This window comes from Argiope bruennichi, chromosome 3 (assembly GCF_947563725.1).
Source record: "Argiope bruennichi chromosome 3, qqArgBrue1.1, whole genome shotgun sequence".
Lineage (NCBI taxonomy): Eukaryota > Metazoa > Arthropoda > Arachnida > Araneae > Araneidae > Argiope > Argiope bruennichi.
In genome coordinates this window covers 80,514,237-80,536,679 of record NC_079153.1, presented here as the reverse complement: position 1 = coordinate 80,536,679, position 22,443 = coordinate 80,514,237, and the positions used below count along the sequence as shown (strand labels likewise).

Here is a 22,443-nt window from a genome sequence, read left to right as displayed (position 1 = left end):
TCTTTAGTAAACAATTATCGATTTTTAATTACAACCGAAGGAATTTATGTAGACATGAGTTCTTTTGAAATACCAAGGATCAAGAGTTAATCGTTAGTCCTGTCCTCGTCTTAGAATTCGCAATTTTTCAAATTTTGCGATGATATTCAGCGTTTTTGCCTTAAATTAAGTAAAATCATACTAAGTATTTACTTATCAATGTTTGCAGTAGTGCAATTATATCGAATTTTAATGGAGCTAATTCGATATGTTTTGTTATTCAAATATTATTGGATTGGTGAGGAAATCAAAACAGGCTAAAGGAATTTTAGTTTCTTAACTGGTGAGCTTAAAGAAATCGACTAATTTTTAATTTTTTTCGAACTAGGAAAAATATACCAATCAATACCTAAATTTTCTGAAAGCTTATTTAATTACTTTAGTACTTTAGGCGATACTACTGAAATAAAAGAATATTATAAGTGTAATCCTATTATAAACCTTTTTCTCCTGGTTCACTTATTCTGCTGATAATCAAGGAATCACTAGAAGTGTTTAAATTTAAATTATTCATATTTATTATTCCTAATAAATTTTTTTAATTCGTTAAAATAATCTTATTTTCATATATTAGAATAAACTAATTTTTCAGGAACGACATTTGGAAAACATTGTTATCAACAGAGAATAATTAAATGCGCGAAAACAAATTCAGTTTATAAAGATTGTTATTCCTACTGTTTTGTCTTAATCTTTGTTTTTCAAAAATGTTGGCTTACCTCAAATATAAAAGTGAATCTCTGCTATTTAAATTTATTGAAAATTACAGAAATAAGTAGGTCGCTTTAGATTTCTAATTTTAAACGTGTATTTAAAACCTTGCGCTATAAATTTTAGGTGTTTAAGATTCAGGTGATGCATATCGACACACCAACTTGCTATCGTTTTAACAATGTTTAACAAAATTTTTTATAACTTAAAACAATATTCTAAGTATCGGTGCAAAAGATTAGCATTTTTACGCCTCACTGACTCAGAAAAGAAGTTATGTAAAAGAGAATTGATTGTTTGATAATACGATGCATTCAAGCGATTAATATTTTTAATGGGTCGTTTTGGATTTAATATTTTTTATAATACAATTATATTTCTTATAGTACAATAAAGCTTTAATTAATTATTTTGTTTCTTTATAAGTCTTGAATAATTTAAGTACCATAATTTTTGTTTACTTCACAATCATTATCAAGTTTTTAAAATTATTAAAATTCTATCTAAATTGTATTATTTTATTAAATCCACGTTTATTTAATCCATGATGCATTCAGTTAGTTTTACTTGAATCTTTTTCCAATTGCTTTTTTCTTTTTACGCACCAATTGAAAAATATGAACTACAGAGTGTTTGAAAATTTCCTTTGCTTGAATAACAGAGTATATAGTTTGTCATAATTTCAAAATCTCTTTGAAATTCTATGATCCATATTTTAAATAATTCGGATTTATTGCATAAAAAGAATTTTCTTACACCAATCATCTTTCTGTTTTTGCATAATGCATAATAGTACATTTCACATAAATTCCCTTTGAGTGCTTAGTTATTATTTAATTGTATATTAAGTGTATATTTAAAAGTACATTCACGTCGAAAATTAAGATCACAAACAGTCTGTGAAAACTGATGAACTATCCACTGTGTGGCTCTGAATATTGGCACAGAGATATATTACAATGAGGGAAAGAATATGGCAACATAGCAATATGGAAAACTTATAATTATGAATTAAGAATCAGGGTATATTAAAACTTGTTAAATCATGAATCAGATAAATAAAGCATTTATCTCAGGAAAACTGAGTTTAATATGATATGACTATCGAACACTGCTTTATAAGTCTCACAGCGAGTTCTCATACTGTTTATGAAGATGTCAATTAATGTTTGTAGCAACAAAGCCCATTCTTACAAAAGCTCGGTTTTTAACTCTGGTAGGTCTTGGGAAGAGGGGTTAAGCTACGCAATGGTTTTTCCTAGACCACCTCATACATTTTCAATAGGTTTGACATCCGGAGAACTCGAGGACCAACCCATACGGCGAATATTCTTTTCAAGAAAATCAACACTGATCTCTGTGTGGTCGAGCATTATCGTCTATAAAAATGTTCGGGTTAAGAGCACCCTAGAACAACCTCACATGACGTTCAATGATCTCGTCTCTCAATGATTCGGGAACAGTGCTGTGACTGTTCCCGAATTGAAGACGTGCAGTGGTGTACGATTGTTCAACATTAAGCTACCACTCCAGATAAGGATTCCTTTAGTACCAAATCTGTCGATTTCTTTTACGTAGGAGAGATGATAGAGAGCTCCTTGTTTTCTCCAGATTAAGATTCGGCTAGAATCACACTGTGTGGTGAATCTCAACTCGGCTCTGAAAAGAACATGCCCCCATTCTTGTTGTGTACAAGACAGAATGCATTTCAATTTTGAACAGTCTTCAGTCTCCACAAGAACTGAGTTTTTCTGTTGGATACAGTCAAAGAAGCACACACGACTGATGCCGGGCGTATATGACCTATCTACTAGACGTCTATACACTGTTTGACTGGAAATTCTAATTCCCAACGAAGCAGCAGTCATGAGCAAGCTGAGGAGCCGTTGTCAACCTATGTCGTTATGGGCTTAATGCCAAATAATGATCCTGTGCAGGTGTCGTTGCATTGTGACGGCCTTTGTCATCCTTTCTAGTGACAGTATCACTCGTTTGGAATTGATTCCACAACCTGGATAACACTTTCGGCGCCATTTAGAACTATCGAGCCACCTCCGTTTGAGATTGGCCAGTTCCAAACCTGACAGCAGATCTCCCCTCAAGAAATCATCTAAACGATTTTGAGAACTCATTCTCACTACAAATAGGCTAACTTGTTTGTTTACTTGCATTTTTGGAAATATTGCATTGAAAAATCCCAGATGATTTAACGGTCTAATTTCAGCAGTTCTACAAAAACTAACGCTAAACAACTCTTTTTCCTAAACCGAAAATTGAAATTGTACTATACCCGTTCTTCAAAATATATAAAATTCTATCAATTTCACTGGTCTAGAATTATTTTGAAAAATATGTTTGCGAGTTTAATTTTGGACAACAGTGTATATTTACTAGCCGCCTTCGGGGTCATCTATGCGTTCACCATATTAGTAGCATAATTTAATAATATCAATTATCTTTGATGAGCCACATCTTATTTCATCAAATGAATTATTTAATACTTGCACACTAAGCATACAGCATTTTTCTTGGTTAGGTATGATCCAAAGTGGAAAAACTAATTGATAGTAATGTAGAGAATTTCAAGTTGTTGAGGTTGAGGTCTATGTCAATGTTATCTATTGAAAATGAAAGAGTAAGGAACAGGCGACTACTGATGACATACGTAGATGTTGTAAACGTTCACATGAAATAAAAACTGGTGAAATCAGAGACTAAGTAACTCTGTCGTGGTTTCTCCCTCATACAGTAGTGTTCTTATAATTTCTCTCGAAAATGTGAGATGATAGCAGATAAATGACTACTGATGATTATTTTAGAAATATAAATGTCCAGCCCAAAGAAGTAGAGATATTATAAGAAGTTGAAATTTCCATTCTCTAAAAATTCCTTAATGAATAAAAATAGGAAATTTATTGAAATTGAGGAGAAATTATTGCATTATAATAAATAATTTTTGTATTATAACTTCTTTATAATTATCTCGTCTTAGAAGGTAAAAATCGATAATCCTACTTATAGTTAAGAGTATCTCCCTATATGCTGACGCTTCGAATTTCTAGGCTCATTGAAGCCACTGGGGCCTCGACTTCAAGCCGGAAGATTGTAGGTTCGAAGATTGATCATACAGAAGATCCGCACGTAAACGAAACGGGATGGAAGAACTTTTTGACAGCAATTATTTTCCGGCATAAACGGTTTGTTCAAGATACAAACAGCAGTGTAAGATATCAAGCGTATATGCATTTGATTTCAAAATTTAATTATATGCAGAAGGCTCGAACAATCAATGTAATGTAGCATCAACTGTTGCGTCGTAAGTAAAAAGTAATTCAAAAGCTTAATACTTTCAGAAACTATTCCACAATCGTCATTATAAGAACATCTTTGCATGAATTTGGATTTCATCTCATATTATTCATATACATCTCTTATTAAAGAATTCGAGCCATTTATAGTATTGAAATATTGGAATATAGCGGCATTTAAAAATTTTTACATACAGTATTGCCGATGCATTTTCTCTAACTTATAATAAGGATAACGATATAAAATGCTAAAAGGCTTAGCTAAGTAAAATTATTCTTTCAAATTTCTGAAAAAAAATTCCATACATCTTTATAACAATCCAATAAGTTCACTTGACGTCACAATTACATACAAAATGAAACAACGAATGCCATCAAACATTTCGCATTTTAACGTAAAAAATGTCCATCAACATGCAAAATTGAATTGGCAAAATAAATTGAAATATGAACAAATTTCATTACAATTTGAAATTGATGGGAAACAAATTTCAATCCAATCTAAAGAAAATAACATCATACATTTTCTGATGCTTTAAAATCTATGATCATGACTATTTTTGTATAATAAATTCATGCATAATTATAAAAAGTCAATAACGATTAACAAGAAAATTATCGTAAACACCTTATCTTGATGACTTAAATCGACTTATAATGAGCTAGTACTCGGTAAGATTGACATCAAATTTCAAAAATTCATCGCACGGTGAAATTTAATGATATTTGCTGATTTTTAATTATAAATATTTGGCAAACTTAATGAAAGTTATTCAGAATGGATGGGGAGGCAAATAAATTAATAATAAATATATAAATACAATAATTTGAAATGATTAAATTGACGTCGTATCTAATGATTCTGTTGATAAACTTTTTACCTTCTAAAAACAACATCCAAAATAAAGCAAAATAATGGACTTCCCAACCGAAATTGCATTTAAAATGCAGGGAGAAATATCCCATTAAATTATCTGAAATAATCTAACAAATAAGAAACTGATTTAGAATGATGAAGCTGGGAGTCGTATGAAAGGTTTTTTCGAGCAGATGGTGCCAGATAATTAAGCTTAGCAAAAAATAATTTTTATAAATATTTCCTATGAGAATATAAATTAAAAACAATGCCTTTTTTGTTTAATGTTGTTAAATAACACAGCGTAAACGACACTTGAATCAGATGCTCTCACTCTCTAAAATTCCATAGTCAATCAGGAAAACTTCTGATACCCTCGAAGTCTGACAAAGCCAACATGCCTTTATAGCATCCCTTAAAATACTACAAAGTGGGATTTTTCTTCTATTAAAGTTTCGAACTCATATTTAACACTTGGTGTTTGATATAATTTAAATCTACCCTTAAACAAATTTTTGTTTGATTTCATTATTCCTTCGCCACATTTTTCTGATTTTAGTCTATTTGAACTTCATTGAACAAATTCACGAGATAAAATAAAATTTGGTTATATCTATTTACCTTAAATTTCATATAATTGTGAAGATTCAATTTAAAAATTTCTCACATTAAATATGTCTTTTTTAGATGATACTCTTATTAATTGTATTGATACTCTTATTGATGATACTTTTTTAACCATTTTTTTACTTCCATAATTTCTACAAGATAAATTTCGAATCGATTTCTTAATGATTTTATGCATTATTCAACTTAGTTACTTTATTTTCGACTATTCACCTTTGTCGACCATCTGGTTCGTCGAAATTAATAATCCTAAATGAAAATAAATAGGCTTGAATAGGAAATAATCAAGTGAATATTGTAAATCCTGTTGATGATAGAAGAATCAGATTCGTTATTTTCCCTTAAATAAGACAGGAAATAATGAAAATGGGATTATCTTTAATATTAGAAATAATGAATATTTCAAATTGTAAAGGTGAAATGTGACATGAAGTTTGAAATATCATAGCATAATTGGCTGAATTAGAAAGCAAAGAAAAAAATCTGACTATCACACACAAAAAAAAGACATTGCGAGGAAGAAACAGATAGGATGAAGCATTAATTAATTTTTTTAAATATCAAATAAATAGCATCTAAGCGGAATACATAAATAATGCATAAATTTTCACATATGAACATTTTTGTTAAGTCGCTTAAAAATATAATAACTCAACATTTCTTTATTATTTCAAGTATTTGGAAGTCTATTTTACAAATTTTGTATTGGTTATGTTTATGAGTTTATTTATTTTTATCATTGTAGGGTCATTACGAGGAAATAGATGATCTGAGTAAAATCTTTTATAGCGTTTAATTTTCTAAGTGAAAAGGTTCTTAAGTTAATCCTTAAGCCTTATTGAAAGCATACATAGTAAGTTATAGCAATAAGCAATTGCTTGATTAAAAGGAAATAAAATTTATTATCTGACAACTTAATGAAGAACAATCAATGTAATAAAGCTGAAAATCATACATTTCTTTTCATATGTCACAGAAATAAATTCAAATTGTTTGAAAATTCGAAGAGACAATTAAAGTAATATCAATTCATTAACAATCAGCAATACAAACCCTAATAATTGTACATCAAATATCAACAACGTAGTCTTTGCAAGGCATTAAATAAGATAATGAAACAACTTACTTCTATGCAAGCAAAAGCTACCTTTTAGCATCATGAAATAAATAGTCTGATTTCTAAGGACTATTAAGCCGATATCTAGAATTCCTATTTAAAATTAAGCTCAAACTGCCAAACGATTTTATTTTCAATTATTTTCACACATTAAAAAGATTCTTACACATTTTCTTTCTTTTCTGTTTATTTATTTTTTTGTCATTCAGAATATTTAATAAATCATTCTCTACCGGCATACATTCGCCATGTAATTTAATAATTTAATAACTTTTATTTTGATATTTAATTTCAAGGTTCCAAAAAACCATTGTATAAGAATTATTATTAATGAAATCATAAATGAATAAACAAATAAATTAACAAATAAATATATGCTTGGTTAACCAGTTTGATATAAATATTTATTCATTAAGAATTACTTTTCAAATAAATAAAATGCAGTAATTGAATAGAGTAATAAAAAAACTATTACCTTTTGATTATTTTAGATATTTTTTTCTGTAGTTTTGACTGCTGAATGGCATCATTCAACATCTCCAACTACAAGAATATTAATCAGAATGCAGAATTTTTAAATTTTTATTTCCAAAGTGATTTATATATATCATACATATTTTAAATCTATTCAGTGTTTTCAGAAATTTGAAATAACTTCCTGGAAAAAATTAATTTCTTCTAATAGTATAATGGTAAATACATTTCAGGATTTTAGAAATTTTAAACACTAAAAAAATGTTTCTGATAATATGAAAAATAAAGTTCTATTTGTTTTTAATAGATTCTGTTCTTTTTCAATAAAATAGCATTAAATAAATTTGCTGTTGTAAATTTTCTGCTTTTGCATTTTAAGTTGTAAATTCGAATTGTTTTATTCAAAATGCAATTAAAATGGTAGAATTGCAAATTCAATTTAATTTTAAATTAACTGCCTGAACATCATTTGTCTTAGAATTAATTTCTTTTCATTCTAATTCGTGTTTTAAAAAAAAGAATTTTTTTATTTCATCTTAGAAGAGAATTATCATCATATTTTATGATGAATCTTTCAGAATGTTATTCATTGTTAAAAAAAGTTCGAGATATTCATGTCAAGAGAACTAGAAAAATAATTTTTTTTAATATGTTTTTATATATCTTACTAATTTTTATAGTTGAATTATGTCATTTTAATAGCTTAAATTAGAAAAGTGTGCAAGTTGTAATTTTCAGTAAAACTTTTATTCATAAAAACTTCTGATTTTTTTTGCATATTTTCATATTTGCATTTTTATGGAAATATTAGTAGTAGATTTAATCAAAATATTCTTCTAATAGAAGGCTTTATCATCTATACGCATAAATGTAAAAATGTTACAAAAATTTTTATAAAGTTCTACAAAGCATCGATTTTATAGCTATGAATTTTGACATTTAAGTCTTGAATTATAGGAACTCATTAATAAATTTTTAATTAGTCAAAATTAATTAATCGGTTAATATGAATGAGTCAATTTTGAAATTTTTTTTCCTTCAATAATTTTAGAACGTTGCACAAAAACTATTTTTAGAAAATTTTTAAAATGCAAAAGATAAATTTCCTCTTTATTCTCATTTTATTTCTACACAATATATTTAAATTATTATTAAAGATTTAAAATTATTTTTATTATTGAATTTCTTCCCACTCGGGTATCGATGATATTATATAATATTTGTATGTACATTTTCGTTGTTGAGTATTTAAAAGAATTTTTAAAATTAAATAAAGAATAGATTGATAAGGTCGAAATTATTATTATATTATAATCTATAGAGCTGTTGTCAGAAGAACATCTGAGTTAGTCTGCAATTTTCAATCTTTAATTATTGTTTTAGAGTTGCTAAACTCAATAACGTCGCATAATAATAATTAAGAAAATAATAAATATTATAGACAGAAAAAAAGTTTAAAGTAATTAAACAAGTAAGATTACAAATTGAAAAAAGAAGGGTTAAATTGGAGATGGAGTGAATTTCATAAGCTTTTCATCATGTTGGCAAAGTTCAAAGAAAGACTGAGAAAATAAGTCAAAAACCATACAGAAAGAATTTTTTTTTCGTAAAGTCTATAAAAGAGGGTTGAATACTGTTTTCCGTTCAATTTTGTTACAAGAATAGCTATGCACATTTGACAATCGTAGAGGAAGATATTATCATGCTACTCTGTTTAGGACTAAACTTCAAATCTTTCAACAGTTTTTTGAAAAATTTATTTAAAAATTAAACAAAAATGTCTCATATGATCTACGGTTAAGGAAAAACAATGCTTATAAATAAAGTACCAGAAACACTTTTTCAAAAAATAGCTTTGAGAATAAAATATGTTTACCTTTATTATATTTAAATCAGTCATTCAATTTTACTGGTATATTTTTTCGTTCAAATGTATTCCCTATTAGTTACTTTGAAATATATTATAATTAAAATAAAAGAATTACTAATTTTGAAAATCTAAAGCTGATGTCATGTTTCTTATGGAAATTAATTACAATTTATCCAATATAAATTTGTAAATATGCATCTAAATACATAACGAAGCGCTATTAATTCATTAAACGTATTCGGTTTTGTAGTTAGATTTTCCAGTTTACGAGGACGTAAAAAGAAAAGGTATGCCTCAACGTTTGGCAATACGGTCACATGACGGCTTTTCTTTCTTTCTTTTTTTGTGCTACCAAAAAAGCATCTTGCAATATTAATATTACTTGAATGTAAAAAAAGATTCATATGTACAAACTGAATTTTCTACAAATTAGTTTTTTTATAGTAAACCAGAGAAAATCATGCTACTTTTGTTTCAGTAAAAAACTTTTGACAGCATCAGTCTAACTAATTCTAATGAAATATTCTCTTATATACCATATATTCATTGAAAATTTGCTTGTTTGACATTTTTTACTTTATTTTTAACAACATTTTCTGTAATTAAAATGATATGAATACTGTATTTTATAAAGCACGCATTTTTGTCTCCTTCCTTAAGTATTCTCAATTTCGAAGAAAATTTATTTTGTATAATTCTACTGTTTGCTTTGGTATTTTTACTTACTCTTTAGTTATATTTACAAAAATGAATATTAATACAGCTTTAAAAAAAGAAAAAAAATATATTGATTTCAAAAATCTTCTATTGAATATTTGTTTTTAATTGTAATGTTACAAAATTTCGCAACGTTTTGAAAGAGATTTTTTTTAAAATAATATAAATCCGAAGAAAAAAAACGTTATTGTTATTACGGAAATAAATATGGTTAAAAATGAAAGAACTGAAAGCATTTAAGTTAGAAATTTTAAATTATCAAAATTTTTAAACAAACGTATTAAATTTGTTCTGAGAAGGGCAAAAAAAAATCATAAAAGTATTTTGTGTTAAATAATTATTCGATGAAGCTGAATATTCGTGCTCTACTTTTAAGAAATTATCTCAATATATACATAGTATCCCTCCTCATCTACACCATACACATAAGACACCATAACATAAGACCGCATCTACACCATACACCACACATAAGACCGCATCTACACCATACACATTTTTATTTACATTTAATGCCAAAAAAACATCAATTAGAAATTAAGATTCTAGATCTTTTGTATTTTTTAAGTGAATCGAGATTCTAAGTCTCAAAACATTCAAAGTGCAAAATGAAATTTGTCATATTTTATCTTTGTTATTTCCTTTTCATTTTATTATCTCAAATTTTCATAAATAACTGGAATTATTTTCGGGACCAAGATAACTAAAAAAAATTATTTCGACAAATTTTAGCAAATATATAATTAAAAGTTTTTGCAGACAGATTTCTCTGAAAATCAAAATATTTATATAAAAAGAAATGTAGAAATGAGTAGTAAATATGAGTGACCCTTTTTCTGCATTCCTACATTAAAAATTTTCATTAAAATGCAATTTGTTATTCAGTTATTCGAACTTTCATTATCATGTTATAACTAGTTGCCTCAGACGACCAACTAGTTTGCCGGAAATGTAGTTATTTGATTTGAAATGTAGTATATTTGATTTCAGATAAATGGTTTAGATGTAACTTCATGTTCATGTATCTGCCAAATTGTCTAAAATTAAAGCCATGTTAATTTAATTCTTCAGTTTTATTTATTGTATACATTCTAATGGAAACAGTCAAATAACATCATAGCGCGATTAAAAATTTAACTAAACCTAACCGTCTATCTTCTAGATTTCGCGGTATTCTAACTTCATTTCTTTTATTTGCCTTGTAAACTACATCGGCATTATACAGAATACTTTTTCTTGATCTTTTAACCTCGAATGAAAGAAAACCACGCGATTATATACTTGATGTAACATTAAAAACAGTTTGAATCTCAAAGAATATCAGTGTTCTTTTCAACAATATAATCTATGGATAGAATTCAAGGAAAAAAAGTTTTTTAATACCAGCATTTAGAAAAAAAGTCGTTTGAATATTAAATTAGAATTATCACTAAAAAGATAACCTTTTAAATTTTGATATGTCCTAAAATTCAGCTATTTAAACATGCTCCTTGAAATGCCTTTAATTTGTAATTATTTGTCAAGAATGACTAATAATTTTAAATGTGATAAAACTATTTTAAACATCTGACTAGTATTGAAATACCGATAATGATACAAAAAATTATTAAAAGCATTAACAAGATATTTTCACTTTTAAAAAAACTATGTTTATTCAAGTTATAGGTAATCAATAAATTGCAGTTATTCTAACAACGTAATATCAATGTTTTGCACACACATTCTTGATGAATAGTAATAATTTTTCTTCCCATTCAATGTTTTGAATGTAAGAAACGTTTCGTCATCTCAAATGTTTAGCATCAAAAGATCAAAGCACAAAAATAGATAACACAGTCGTTGTAACTTTAAAACTGTAAACAACTGTATTCTTTTACATTATTTACAGTACATTATTTGCAAATGCTCCACATGCAATAAAGGATATTGATTTCTTAATTGCTATATAAGAACTTAATATATTAACATAAACATTGCAGTTAAATGACAATAACTAAAGGATGAATAAAATTTTAGAAAATGAAATTCAAAACAAAAAAAAACTTAATTTTCCAACTCTCTCTCTTTGAATTTAATACAAGCATATTCGAAATTTGTCTTATATAATACGGATAATAATGCGGAAGTTCTGTGATTGCGTAATACCCTTTCACTCCTGCCAATTGTTAGATGCATTCACAAAAAACCAGCCTGTTCACCGACTCATCGTCTTTCACGTGCAAGCTCAGTAAAACGAAACTTACCATCTCATCGTCGTTTCCAACATTGATCTTCTGTTCTTCATCTCCGTTTCCCATACCTTAACTGCTCTGAGTGGCAACAACAAAAAAAAACACACACAGTGGACACTTCTTAGCGGTGGCTCGCCTGTCAGCTACATCCTTCAGTCAGTGGCAGTGAAACGCAGCAGGAAGCTTGCACTCACACCATGTACAGGATGAACCCTACATCGCAAGAAAAATGCTTAATTAATAAAACACAGCCTGCCTATCGATAGCACACCGTCCCGTCCAACAAATCATACACACAACAGATATTTCAGATCTGACTCTTTCACGGAGAGTCCGCTAATGGGATACGGATGTTTTACCCCAGTCTGTTGTGGGTCTTCTTTAAAGAGCTATCCGTTCCGATTTGTGGCACGATAATTGACAGCAGTGGCGAAGAAGTCGCGCACTCGAATGGTCACTGTTCTATTATCACTCGCAACGGATGCTATGGTAACGGAAATGGAAGATCTTATAGAAGATTTAGATGCGCCTTGGATTTAGAAAGTAGTTAGAAAATAGTTTGTTTCCAAGAATTTAGATGCGTAAAAGAATTTGTACCACAAATTTTCAACAATTTTTGAATTATTACCTTTTATTTCGTTAATGTTATTTTAGTAGTGTGGTGATCTTTAAACTGAAAATATTTAAAATCTTAAAATATTTTATTTTTGAAATTTTCTTTTGAAAAAATATTTCTTTTTAAAAGTGCAAGATAGAAGAGTAGAATCTTTATAATCATCTTAATATTTCATAAATTATTGATAGGAAAGGAGGATAAACTATTCTGAATAATATATGAAGAGAGTTTTGTATGTTGTTACCTCATATTTATATTCTATTCATGTTTATCCTCAAAATAACACTAAATCTGGAAAATATCCAAAAATATGAAAACAACGATAATCGTTCATTTAGATTTAGTTTCTGTACAGATAATACTAATTAGAGTTAACATTCAAAACTTGTGATTTTATTTAGGAATGATAATGGCAATGATTTTTTTCAATGTTCTTACTTGACTTCTAAGAATTTTTTTAAAATTATTCATGTTTCAAATAGTTTTTATAGAGAGTTTAAAATTAATATTACAAGAATAATTCTTCGCTTCTCTCTATATAAAATAATTTAAAGACAACTTGATATTTGTGGTTATTCAATTCTTTTCAGTTTTACTGCACAGACAAAACTCCTTCATTGGTGAAAGTAATTAACTAGAGATTTCTGAATTTAACTTCTTCACATGAATATGGTAGTGAGCAACATAGTAGTATCAACATTCGTTTAACTATGGAGAATGAAATTTTATCTCTGTAAATGGATAAAGTTATTACAAATCACTGAGCAACGATGGCTGAGTTCTTCATCCATTCTGATCTGCAAACTCTGGACCTTACAAAATAAGTTAATTTTTTTAAAAAAAAATAGCCAATACTTCATTAATTATTTAGCGAATATTTCATGAATTCTGAGAATTCTGTATGGTAAGAGATCATCGAATCATTAAATTTATATTCTTACAAAGAGAAGACATAAAACATTGTAAATTCCTTTAGGTGTCAGATAAAAAAATATGGCATATAATTACATTTGAAATCATATTCGATATAGTAATAGAGTAGGTCAGAAATATTAACTAACGACACTTTAGACTTTCAATCAGTTGAAATACTATAGATAATCAAAATACTAATCCTAAATGCCAAATTATGATTAATAGGCTACAGATTTTATTGTAAAATCTTTATCTTCCGTTTTCATTAATGAAAAATTCCTTACAGGGAAACAGTTGCAGATTCTGCAATATTATCAGATAAGAATTATACACTTTCATTCTGATGGTGTAGAACAGTAAGAAAAAAAAATCTCATAAAAAGCCTTGAAGCACCATAATGCAAAGAGCGGCAAAATACATTTCACAAACTAAGATTTTAACTTATTTAGGATCGCGCTTTCTTAATTAACCAAATGCTTAATAGAATTTCTTCAAATATCGGTATTTTTAAGTAGAACCCCTTCTGTTGTATAAATGAATTCCAAATAATTTTTGTATTTATTTTTTGTTTATAATTATAAGATATTATTAATAACTCAAAAAAAGAAGAAAAGGTTATACTAAATAAGCAAGCAATTGTGTCATAATTAAAAAAGAAAAACATATATTTTTGTTCAATTTTTTTTTTTTAATTTCCTCGAAAATAAGAGAAAGTTAAAAAAAAATGTACATTCGTTCAAACATGTCTTCCATTTATAGAATTTCAAGATTTTGTAAGTTTTATAGAAATTACTGTTTTACTATAATTACTAGCACTGTATCCCAAACAATTCTTCAAGAATCAATTATAGACCTCTTATCATATATTTAATATATAAATAAAGTTACTTTTCATTTCTGGTAAATTAAAAGCAGACAGTATTAAATATCGGATATACACAAAATATTTAGACGAAATGTAATTATAACTTCTGAAAATTGAAATAAATAGATTTAATAAAATTTTGTATTTTTTGCTTATATTTTCTAATATTTAATAATTTTGAAAAAATTGTTTTCCTGTACAAATTTTTCCTGGCACTCTTTGAGAATGAATTAATATAATTTAAGTATGGCTAATATAACGAAAATTGATGTACATGGAGGAGAAAACAGTTAAAAGAATCTCAAATCTTTCGAGGTAAATTAATCATCTCAAAATTTAGTAGAATGTGCGTGTTATGTGTCGAATTTTTCAACGAATATTAAATGTTAGTAAAAGGAGTCATTAAAGAAATAGTTTTGAAAGAAACATTATCAGTTTTGATCTATGATTTGAAATAAGAAAACACATTCTATTTAAATAACTTTCTCTTATTGTGTACCTTCTAAGTAATATTTAAAAAGTTTTTTCTACATACAGTCATTCTTTAAATTATTATATGAATTAAGTGATTATAATATTTCCTTATTGATTATTTTGATTTTGATTAATTAATACTTTTAATTATTTCTGGATATGTTTTAAATATTTGCTTATGAAATACCATGTTCGTTTTTTTTATTTAAAGTTTGTAAAAAGTATTTCTAAATATTGTAATTGAAAAGTAATTCTTGGCTTCAGGAGTGTCATAAATATTTAAGTGTAAGTAATTTAAAGAACGATAAAAAAATAAACTGTTAAAAACAGAATTGAATGATAATGAGCAGAACAATATTAAACAGAATGATAAAAAAAACTAGCATTAATATGATAGCAGAAAGATTCCATTGGAACTTTATTGATTTGGAATTCAAATTTAATATTCTGCTTTCCTATTTATATGTGCTGTAAAACTTCGATTATCCAGGATGGTGGAGACTGTAATCATCTAGGATCAACGTAATCATCTGTTAATAGAGGCTAAATTTTAAATCATTTATTCTTTCTTTGTTTCTCGACACAATTTCTTCTACAATTATTATTTTCCTTTCGACAAGGTTACCCAAAGTGGTTGAGTTAAAAAAAAAGTCCATAAATACTACAACGTAATAACATTTAATAAAGTCTTTCATGAAGATTTTAGAGGATTCACGAAAATTACTAATTTTTACAGGCCCTTTGACATCTTCCCAACTATTATTTAAGGGTATTTTGAAAAGAATATTTTTCCTCTCTTATCTCAGCCTTTGAAACAATGAAATGTTTTCCCATGAAAATATAAAATTTTTTATCATTTCTATGAAGTGTTTAAGAATGGTTCAATGTTTCTGCTATTTCTTTAAATAAATTATTTAACTATAAAATGCCATCTCCAAATAGCGACATTTTGCAAACCTTAGCTGTGACAATTCTTATATCCAACCGGATAGTTGGATAGGAACAGGTTTTTTAGATTTTTGCTTTGCGTAAATCAGCTCTCACATACTTTTCTTATTTATTTCCTTAATTTTACTAAATAAAAAAATATATAAAATACGGTTAGATTTTCTAGAACGGGCTGAGAACCGGGTAATTCGAAATTGCAGAATATGTTGATTTTTAATAACGGCACTCAAGAACCATATAAGATATGTCTTAAAACACTATGCATAAAAATAAGTAAGGTTTAGCCTAATTTATAAATATTTCAGAGCATATATTTATATTTCTAGGCTGCGCTAGCAAATCATTATACAATATAATGATTTGCAAGCAATTATTGATAATAATGTTTATTACTCTCAATTAGTTCGAGACATTTCGCCCATATTTAAAGAGATATTACACCCAATAATGCAAGTAAAATTCTATACATTTTTGTAAAATTTAATTAATACTTTAATTAATACTTCTAAAATTTAATTAATACTGTTCCCCTTCATGCATAATCAAGTTACTTAACTGAAATTTTTCATTGGTGTCGATAAAATCAATTAATAGCTCTGTTATCTGAAACTTATCAATTTCATTTTTTTTTTTGTAACTTGATATGTTAGTTATCTTTGTTGATTCCTCTGCATCATTCCGTGAAATACAAAAACTAAAGAGAAACGAGTAAAATTAAGTATATATTAACATTTAATTTTTCTTAAGAGTTTTAAATAGCGTTGACTTGTTTTGAGCTGCTAATAAATTTTGGGGGAAAATTATAAGATGTTTGAGTTTAAAAATACTTTTCGTGAAATATTAATTATGATTTTAGAAATCATTATTAATAAGACATAATGTCAGTGGCTCTTAAAACTATTTAAACTAATCATTATAGTATCCGTAAAATGTCAAAAAGTTTTTTCCTAAAATATCCTGATTCATCAAAATTTTAAGATAGAAAATTCATAACATAAGAACTAAGAAACTCATTTAATTAATCCAAAAGTCATTTCCTTATCATTATTAGAATAGATTTAAAAGTTCAGATTAAATAGATGTTTTCTTATTTTTACATACCAAAATATCTCCTTAGACATCAAAAATAAGATATTGCTGATAAAATTTCAAAATGATATAATTGAAATTGAGTACAATACTTCAGTAATCGTATATCCTTACATAGATAGTTCTGGTGCACCAGTGACATGCAGGATACGAACTTGAAATCCTTTTGCAGAAATTTTACAATGTTTCTTCAATCTATTCAGTATCTACTCATGGACAATATTTAAGCCAAAGATCATTTCATGTGATTTTGCCTCTGGGTAATATTAACCTCGTATCAAGGTTATCAAGCTGATTTGGAAGATTTTAGTGCCCATCTCAACCTTGAATACTTTGGCGTCGTATTATATACCCTTCGTATTATTTGCGTAAATAAGAAAGTTGTGAAAATATAGATTCAGCGATAAGAAAAGAGAAAATCGTAGAAAAAACGTCAACATATTTCATATTCTGTAAACACTACTGCTGAAATCGCACCACACTGCTGAAAGGAGCCTCCTTTCATGAAAGTTGTTTCCATTGAAATCGAGAAAAAAATTCACATGAAAGATTAAAAACTACAGGTAAATACAAAACACTTTCACATTGCGACGCTTTGATTTAAAATATATTGATTTTATCTTTTTTATGAATTTGTCTTTTCTATAAATATGAATAAATAAAACTGATAAAATTGGAGATCAATAAATTTAAATATCATGAGACATATATCTTCATACGCCAAATGAATTTGATATTTTCAATTGATATATTCCTCAATAACTTATTATTCTTTATTCATTTCTCACAGCTATTTTCAATAAGTTACCTAACTTTGCTAACATGAAATTGCTATAATACGCTAATAAATTCATTTATTAATGGTATACATTTTTTTTACCTGGTGTTTTTATTATATTTATACTATTGCTTTTCTCAAAAGTTTCATATAATAATATATAGTAGACAAAGCTAAAAATTATTCAAAGTTTTTTTTTTGTTTCAAAAATTTATTTTATAACGTCTTTTTAATTAAATATTTTTAAATTAGTATTTTCGGACATAATTCTTCACAAAAGTAACACAGCGTAAATTTAAAGCTATATGTAACAATTAATATTCTTTAAAAGTTAAGCACTCAAGAGGTGCAAAAATGGTTATGAAAACTTTTCCCTGTGGTTAAAGGTTATTTTACATAATTATGTTTGAATGGAAATGTGTATTCTTAATATTTTTGTTTTTACCCAACTATTAGTTTTTTTTAGCTCTAAATTCAAATCCATGTCAAATACATTCAAATCCACAATCAAGCAGCATATACATTTGATTCTTGACATATATATTCGAGTCACAAAAGCAAAAAGATTTTAACAAATTATCTGTAATAAAAATGAAATGATTAATGATATTACTTTATCAAAAGGTTTACCTGATATATCTTCTCAAAATATAACCAAGAGTTTTATATTGATAATACACATTCACGAGGAGTTATCTGAAAAGGAAAATAATTTTAATTATTTTTATATTTTTCTTACATTTATAAATAATTCTAAAAAAGACACTTAAAGTGATTAAATTTGACTTCGCCATATATATAAAAAAATTTAAGGTATATTTAATTTACGATTTTCTTATCATCCAATGCTTTCTTTCAATTAAAACAAATTAAATTTAGATTAAAAAATATGTGTCGATAACCAAAAAACAACCTTACGAAGACTATCTGTCGGCTTTAAACATAAATTCGATTTAACATCATATTTTAACTTTAAAAACAACACTTCCATTGTGGTAAATTAAAGTTGCTTTCTTATTAATTTCTTTTTGATTGGTATTTATTCATCTTTAAGAAACTCTTTTTATTTTGTTGTCTATTTAATTTTAAGAAGCAATAGTCATCACTCGGTTTAATCGATAGTAATAAACTTAAGTATATTAATTTCTTATGAAACAACATATAATATTTTCTTAAGCTTTGGTAAAAGGACGGCATCAGTCATCTAAGTCTGAATCGTAGATTAATTTGCTAAATAGGAATTTTTATCTTTTTCTTTATTTATGAACAAAATAAGTGGAATCACCATAACAGTAGAAATTTAGGATTTGCAATACCAGTTCATCAAGTAAAAATACCTGATGAAATGTACAGAAGATCTCATCGTAGTGATATAATCCTTTAAGTAAAGAATAAGCAACATTAAATATTTTTCTATTTTAATGGGTGTAAAATATAAACTAAAATATAATAAGTCTTTAGAATTGAATATTAAACAGTTTCTATCTCTGTTTCTTCCGCAATTAAAAAAATTATCTCAAATTTAGATATAAAACTATAGTAGTATAAATTATATTAAAAATTCAAAAATTATCTAAAAATGTGATATAAATTGTAAGTTTACTTGTTTTCTTCAGTTTATTCATTTAACAGGATTTTTCTTTTAAAATTGTCTAGGTATTAAATCGACGAGATTGTAGTTTATATTTCTCTTTGAAATTCGTAAATGTAAAAATGTATGAAATTCTAAAACTTATTAAGTTAACTAAAATAATTCTCCTCGTACTTTGAATATCTTTCTGTTCCACAATAATAATCTTTTTCTTAAATTTTCTTTTTCTTACTTTCTGTATAAGATAATTCTGAATCAAAACTCAATATAACAACCTCCGGAACATTTGAATAAATTGAAAGAAACGTGTCGATATCGTTGAAAAAGGATTAGGCTGTACCCCAAAACGAGATATTTGTTTAATCTTGTCCTCCTTCTCTTCACAACAGCTTACCGTTGTGGTATTTCATTCTGGGACTATGACACATTTTTGAAAAATGGAATTCCTCTCACATAACTGATAATTCTACGTTTCTTACGTAAAATAATCTGTTTGCATATGCTTATCAGTGAATGTATTGCAAGATTGGAGATAACAGCACTCCCAAACCTTTCTTGCGCTAAAAGATCCGTTCCGTCACGAGTGATATCATATTTCAGTGTTTACACAACTCTCTGTATTGCATTTATTTGTTTAATGTGTAATAAGATTAAGTGGTATTGCCCTTTAAATGTCTCTGACGGTTCATGATTGAGTGTAACATCGGTTATTTTATAGCAAAGTGAATCATTGGATGAATAGGATCGCCTGAAAATTTTTTGCTCTTCATTGATTTGCTTTAAAGTTGTTTTAAAAAATGATGTTGAATAATTATTTCAGAAAGTAGTTAAATTTTAACATAATAATACTGCTTTAAATCTGAAGAATTTTCTTAATAAAAAATTAAGTAAATCGATTTGAATATTATTAATGAAATGAGTTATGTGAGATATTAAATCCTTTAAGAAGAGCAGAATAAATATTTATCTACGTACCAACACTTTAATTTAATAGCAACCTGAGTTTTTTTTAATTACCACGACTTCTGATATTTTATTTACATGATTGCACAATGAAAATAATCCGCAATTAAAAGATGTCCTCATTAATGGACTGCTCTTCTAACTCGCTGTTATGTGAAATTATTGACTTTCAAAGGTTATTTTAATTTTTTTCCCTTAGAAAAGGGGTAGTAAAAAGGGGCAGTAAAAGGGGTATACATGCAACCTTGTATTGATTTAGTAAATTTTTAATGGGTATATTAAGAGGAGAAATTTCTTTTTTTATTTTACTGAAGAGATATATAAATAATACACTTCATGGAGCATCCATAACCTCCCCCCAATCTTCTGAAAGACACTATAAAGGCAGAAATGACGTGTTAAAAATCTCTCCAGGAAGATCATGCTAGAAACTAATTAAGAAAGTTCTGGATTCTATTAGTCTTTTCTGAAAAAATTTCGTAACTGACTTAGAGCTATGAAATTTTATTATACATATGCATTAAAATACAAACATTTCAAACATCTTTAGAAATTCCTTAAACCGAAATATATTATTTTTATAAAAATTATAAAATAGAGTATTTTCAAATTTTCAAAAATCTTATGTGACTAAATTTTTAATTATATTATTTTTTTTTCCTTACTATCCTATATAAATTTATTTGAAACAAACTGATTAATGATTTTTAATTCCATTTGAAAGTTGATTTTTTAGAAAAATTCTTATGCATGTTCACTGAATTTCGGTAAGAATTTTGTATTTCTTTAAAAACTAAAATTGACTTTCAGCTATCTAAAAAAGCCCAAAACATAAAATTCATGCCCAATTTTCTTTTACTGCTTAACCTAAATCTTCATTAACAATTTAGTGTAATGTTCTCAAAAATTAATACATATGGGATAGTTCAAAGATTTTAAATCTAATTAGAAAACATTGTTTTAAGAAAAATTGTTAAAAACATATTTACATCTTTTCGTCTTTCAAATATTGTTTTTATAATACTATTTTGGATATATTTTAATAATATCTATAATAATATTTTGGATATATTTTAATAATATCTATAATAATATTTTGGATATATTTTAATAATATCTATAATAATATTTTACTTATATTTTATATTTTTTGGATATATAGTCATATATTTTAGTTATAAAAAAAATAAAAATAAAATTCGTTTTTTATTTTTATTTATTTATTTGCTAAATTTTAAAGCCCATCAACGGAGAAATCTCGTCAAATAACGAACAAAGCAAGGTCTCCTGTTGTCCTTCCAAGAGAAGAAAAACGATGTCCTTGGTGAATGCACAACTTCGGTTGGAGTACATTGCACTGAAAAACCATACACGATTTCACATCTTCTTTTGTCCAGGAAACTTTATTTCTATTGACAACAGAGCAATATCTTACACAGCTCAAGCTAAAAAACAAACATTTATGTTTCATTAATATCTAGATCCTAGAAAACCATATGACCTAGATATTAAAGAACATAAATGAAATGGTTTTCGAAGAGGCCGTAGCACAACACCAACCACTTCTGAAGTCCTTCCACGAGCTAAAATTGACACTCATTGTTATGTTCTGTATCTATCTCGTTTATCTCATTTGTGAGCTTACATGAATTTGAAAGGTAGCCACATTCCTTTATTACCCTACTATAACCTAGATGTGATTCATATTGTATTTTCACTGCTCATAGTCATTTCTTATATTTGCACTGCTTATAATCTCCTGTGCACAGTAAAAAAAAATACTTTCTGTTTATTTCATGTTACTATTTAATATTTTATAGTTTGAAGCTATGTCTATCAATGTCTATCCTATATCTTGTGTTTTGGACTTTAAATTTGAACAGTACTGTAATATTATTACTCAAAAGAATTGAAAAAAAAATCAGAATTCTTGAAATTAGGGATTTATTATACTCTTGGTCTTTCCGCAGGATGAGCCATATTATACAGGGTGGTCAAAAAAAAAACTTCCCCTATATATGAAACCCTAGCGGCCTATCCGCTTAACCAATCGAACCAAAATTTCAGACATGGTTGTTTGAAGGTATGCGCTGGAGATTGTGATGATTCTAAACAACACAGGATTCACAGTTACGGTTACAGTGAGAGAATTTTGAAATTTTCGAATGGCAACACCCACTTTTTCATTGCGCAAATTGATCAGCGTATTGAAAAACCACAAATGGCGTTGGAACGATTAGCGTGTGACGAAAAT

The 22,443-nt window shown here is 27.1% G+C and overlaps 1 protein-coding gene across 3 annotated transcripts in view; it reads right to left on the bottom strand.

Moving 5' to 3' along the window:
• Window positions 1–22,443, bottom strand: part of LOC129962596 (polyamine-transporting ATPase 13A3-like) — a 102,667-nt gene that overhangs the window by 59,624 nt on the left and 20,600 nt on the right. For 2 of the 3 annotated variants that reach the window (XM_056076401.1, XM_056076399.1), the window contains 2 exons: window positions 18,266–18,331; window positions 11,963–12,163 (listed from right to left, as the gene is read on the bottom strand). In XM_056076401.1, the coding sequence (XP_055932376.1) occupies window positions 11,963–12,016 (54 nt within the window). In that variant the 5' untranslated portion in view covers window positions 12,017–12,163; window positions 18,266–18,331. Of the gene's footprint in view, window positions 1–11,962; window positions 12,164–16,971; window positions 17,156–18,265; window positions 18,332–22,443 lie in introns of those variants that run through there. The other variant, XM_056076402.1, reaches the window with a different exon arrangement.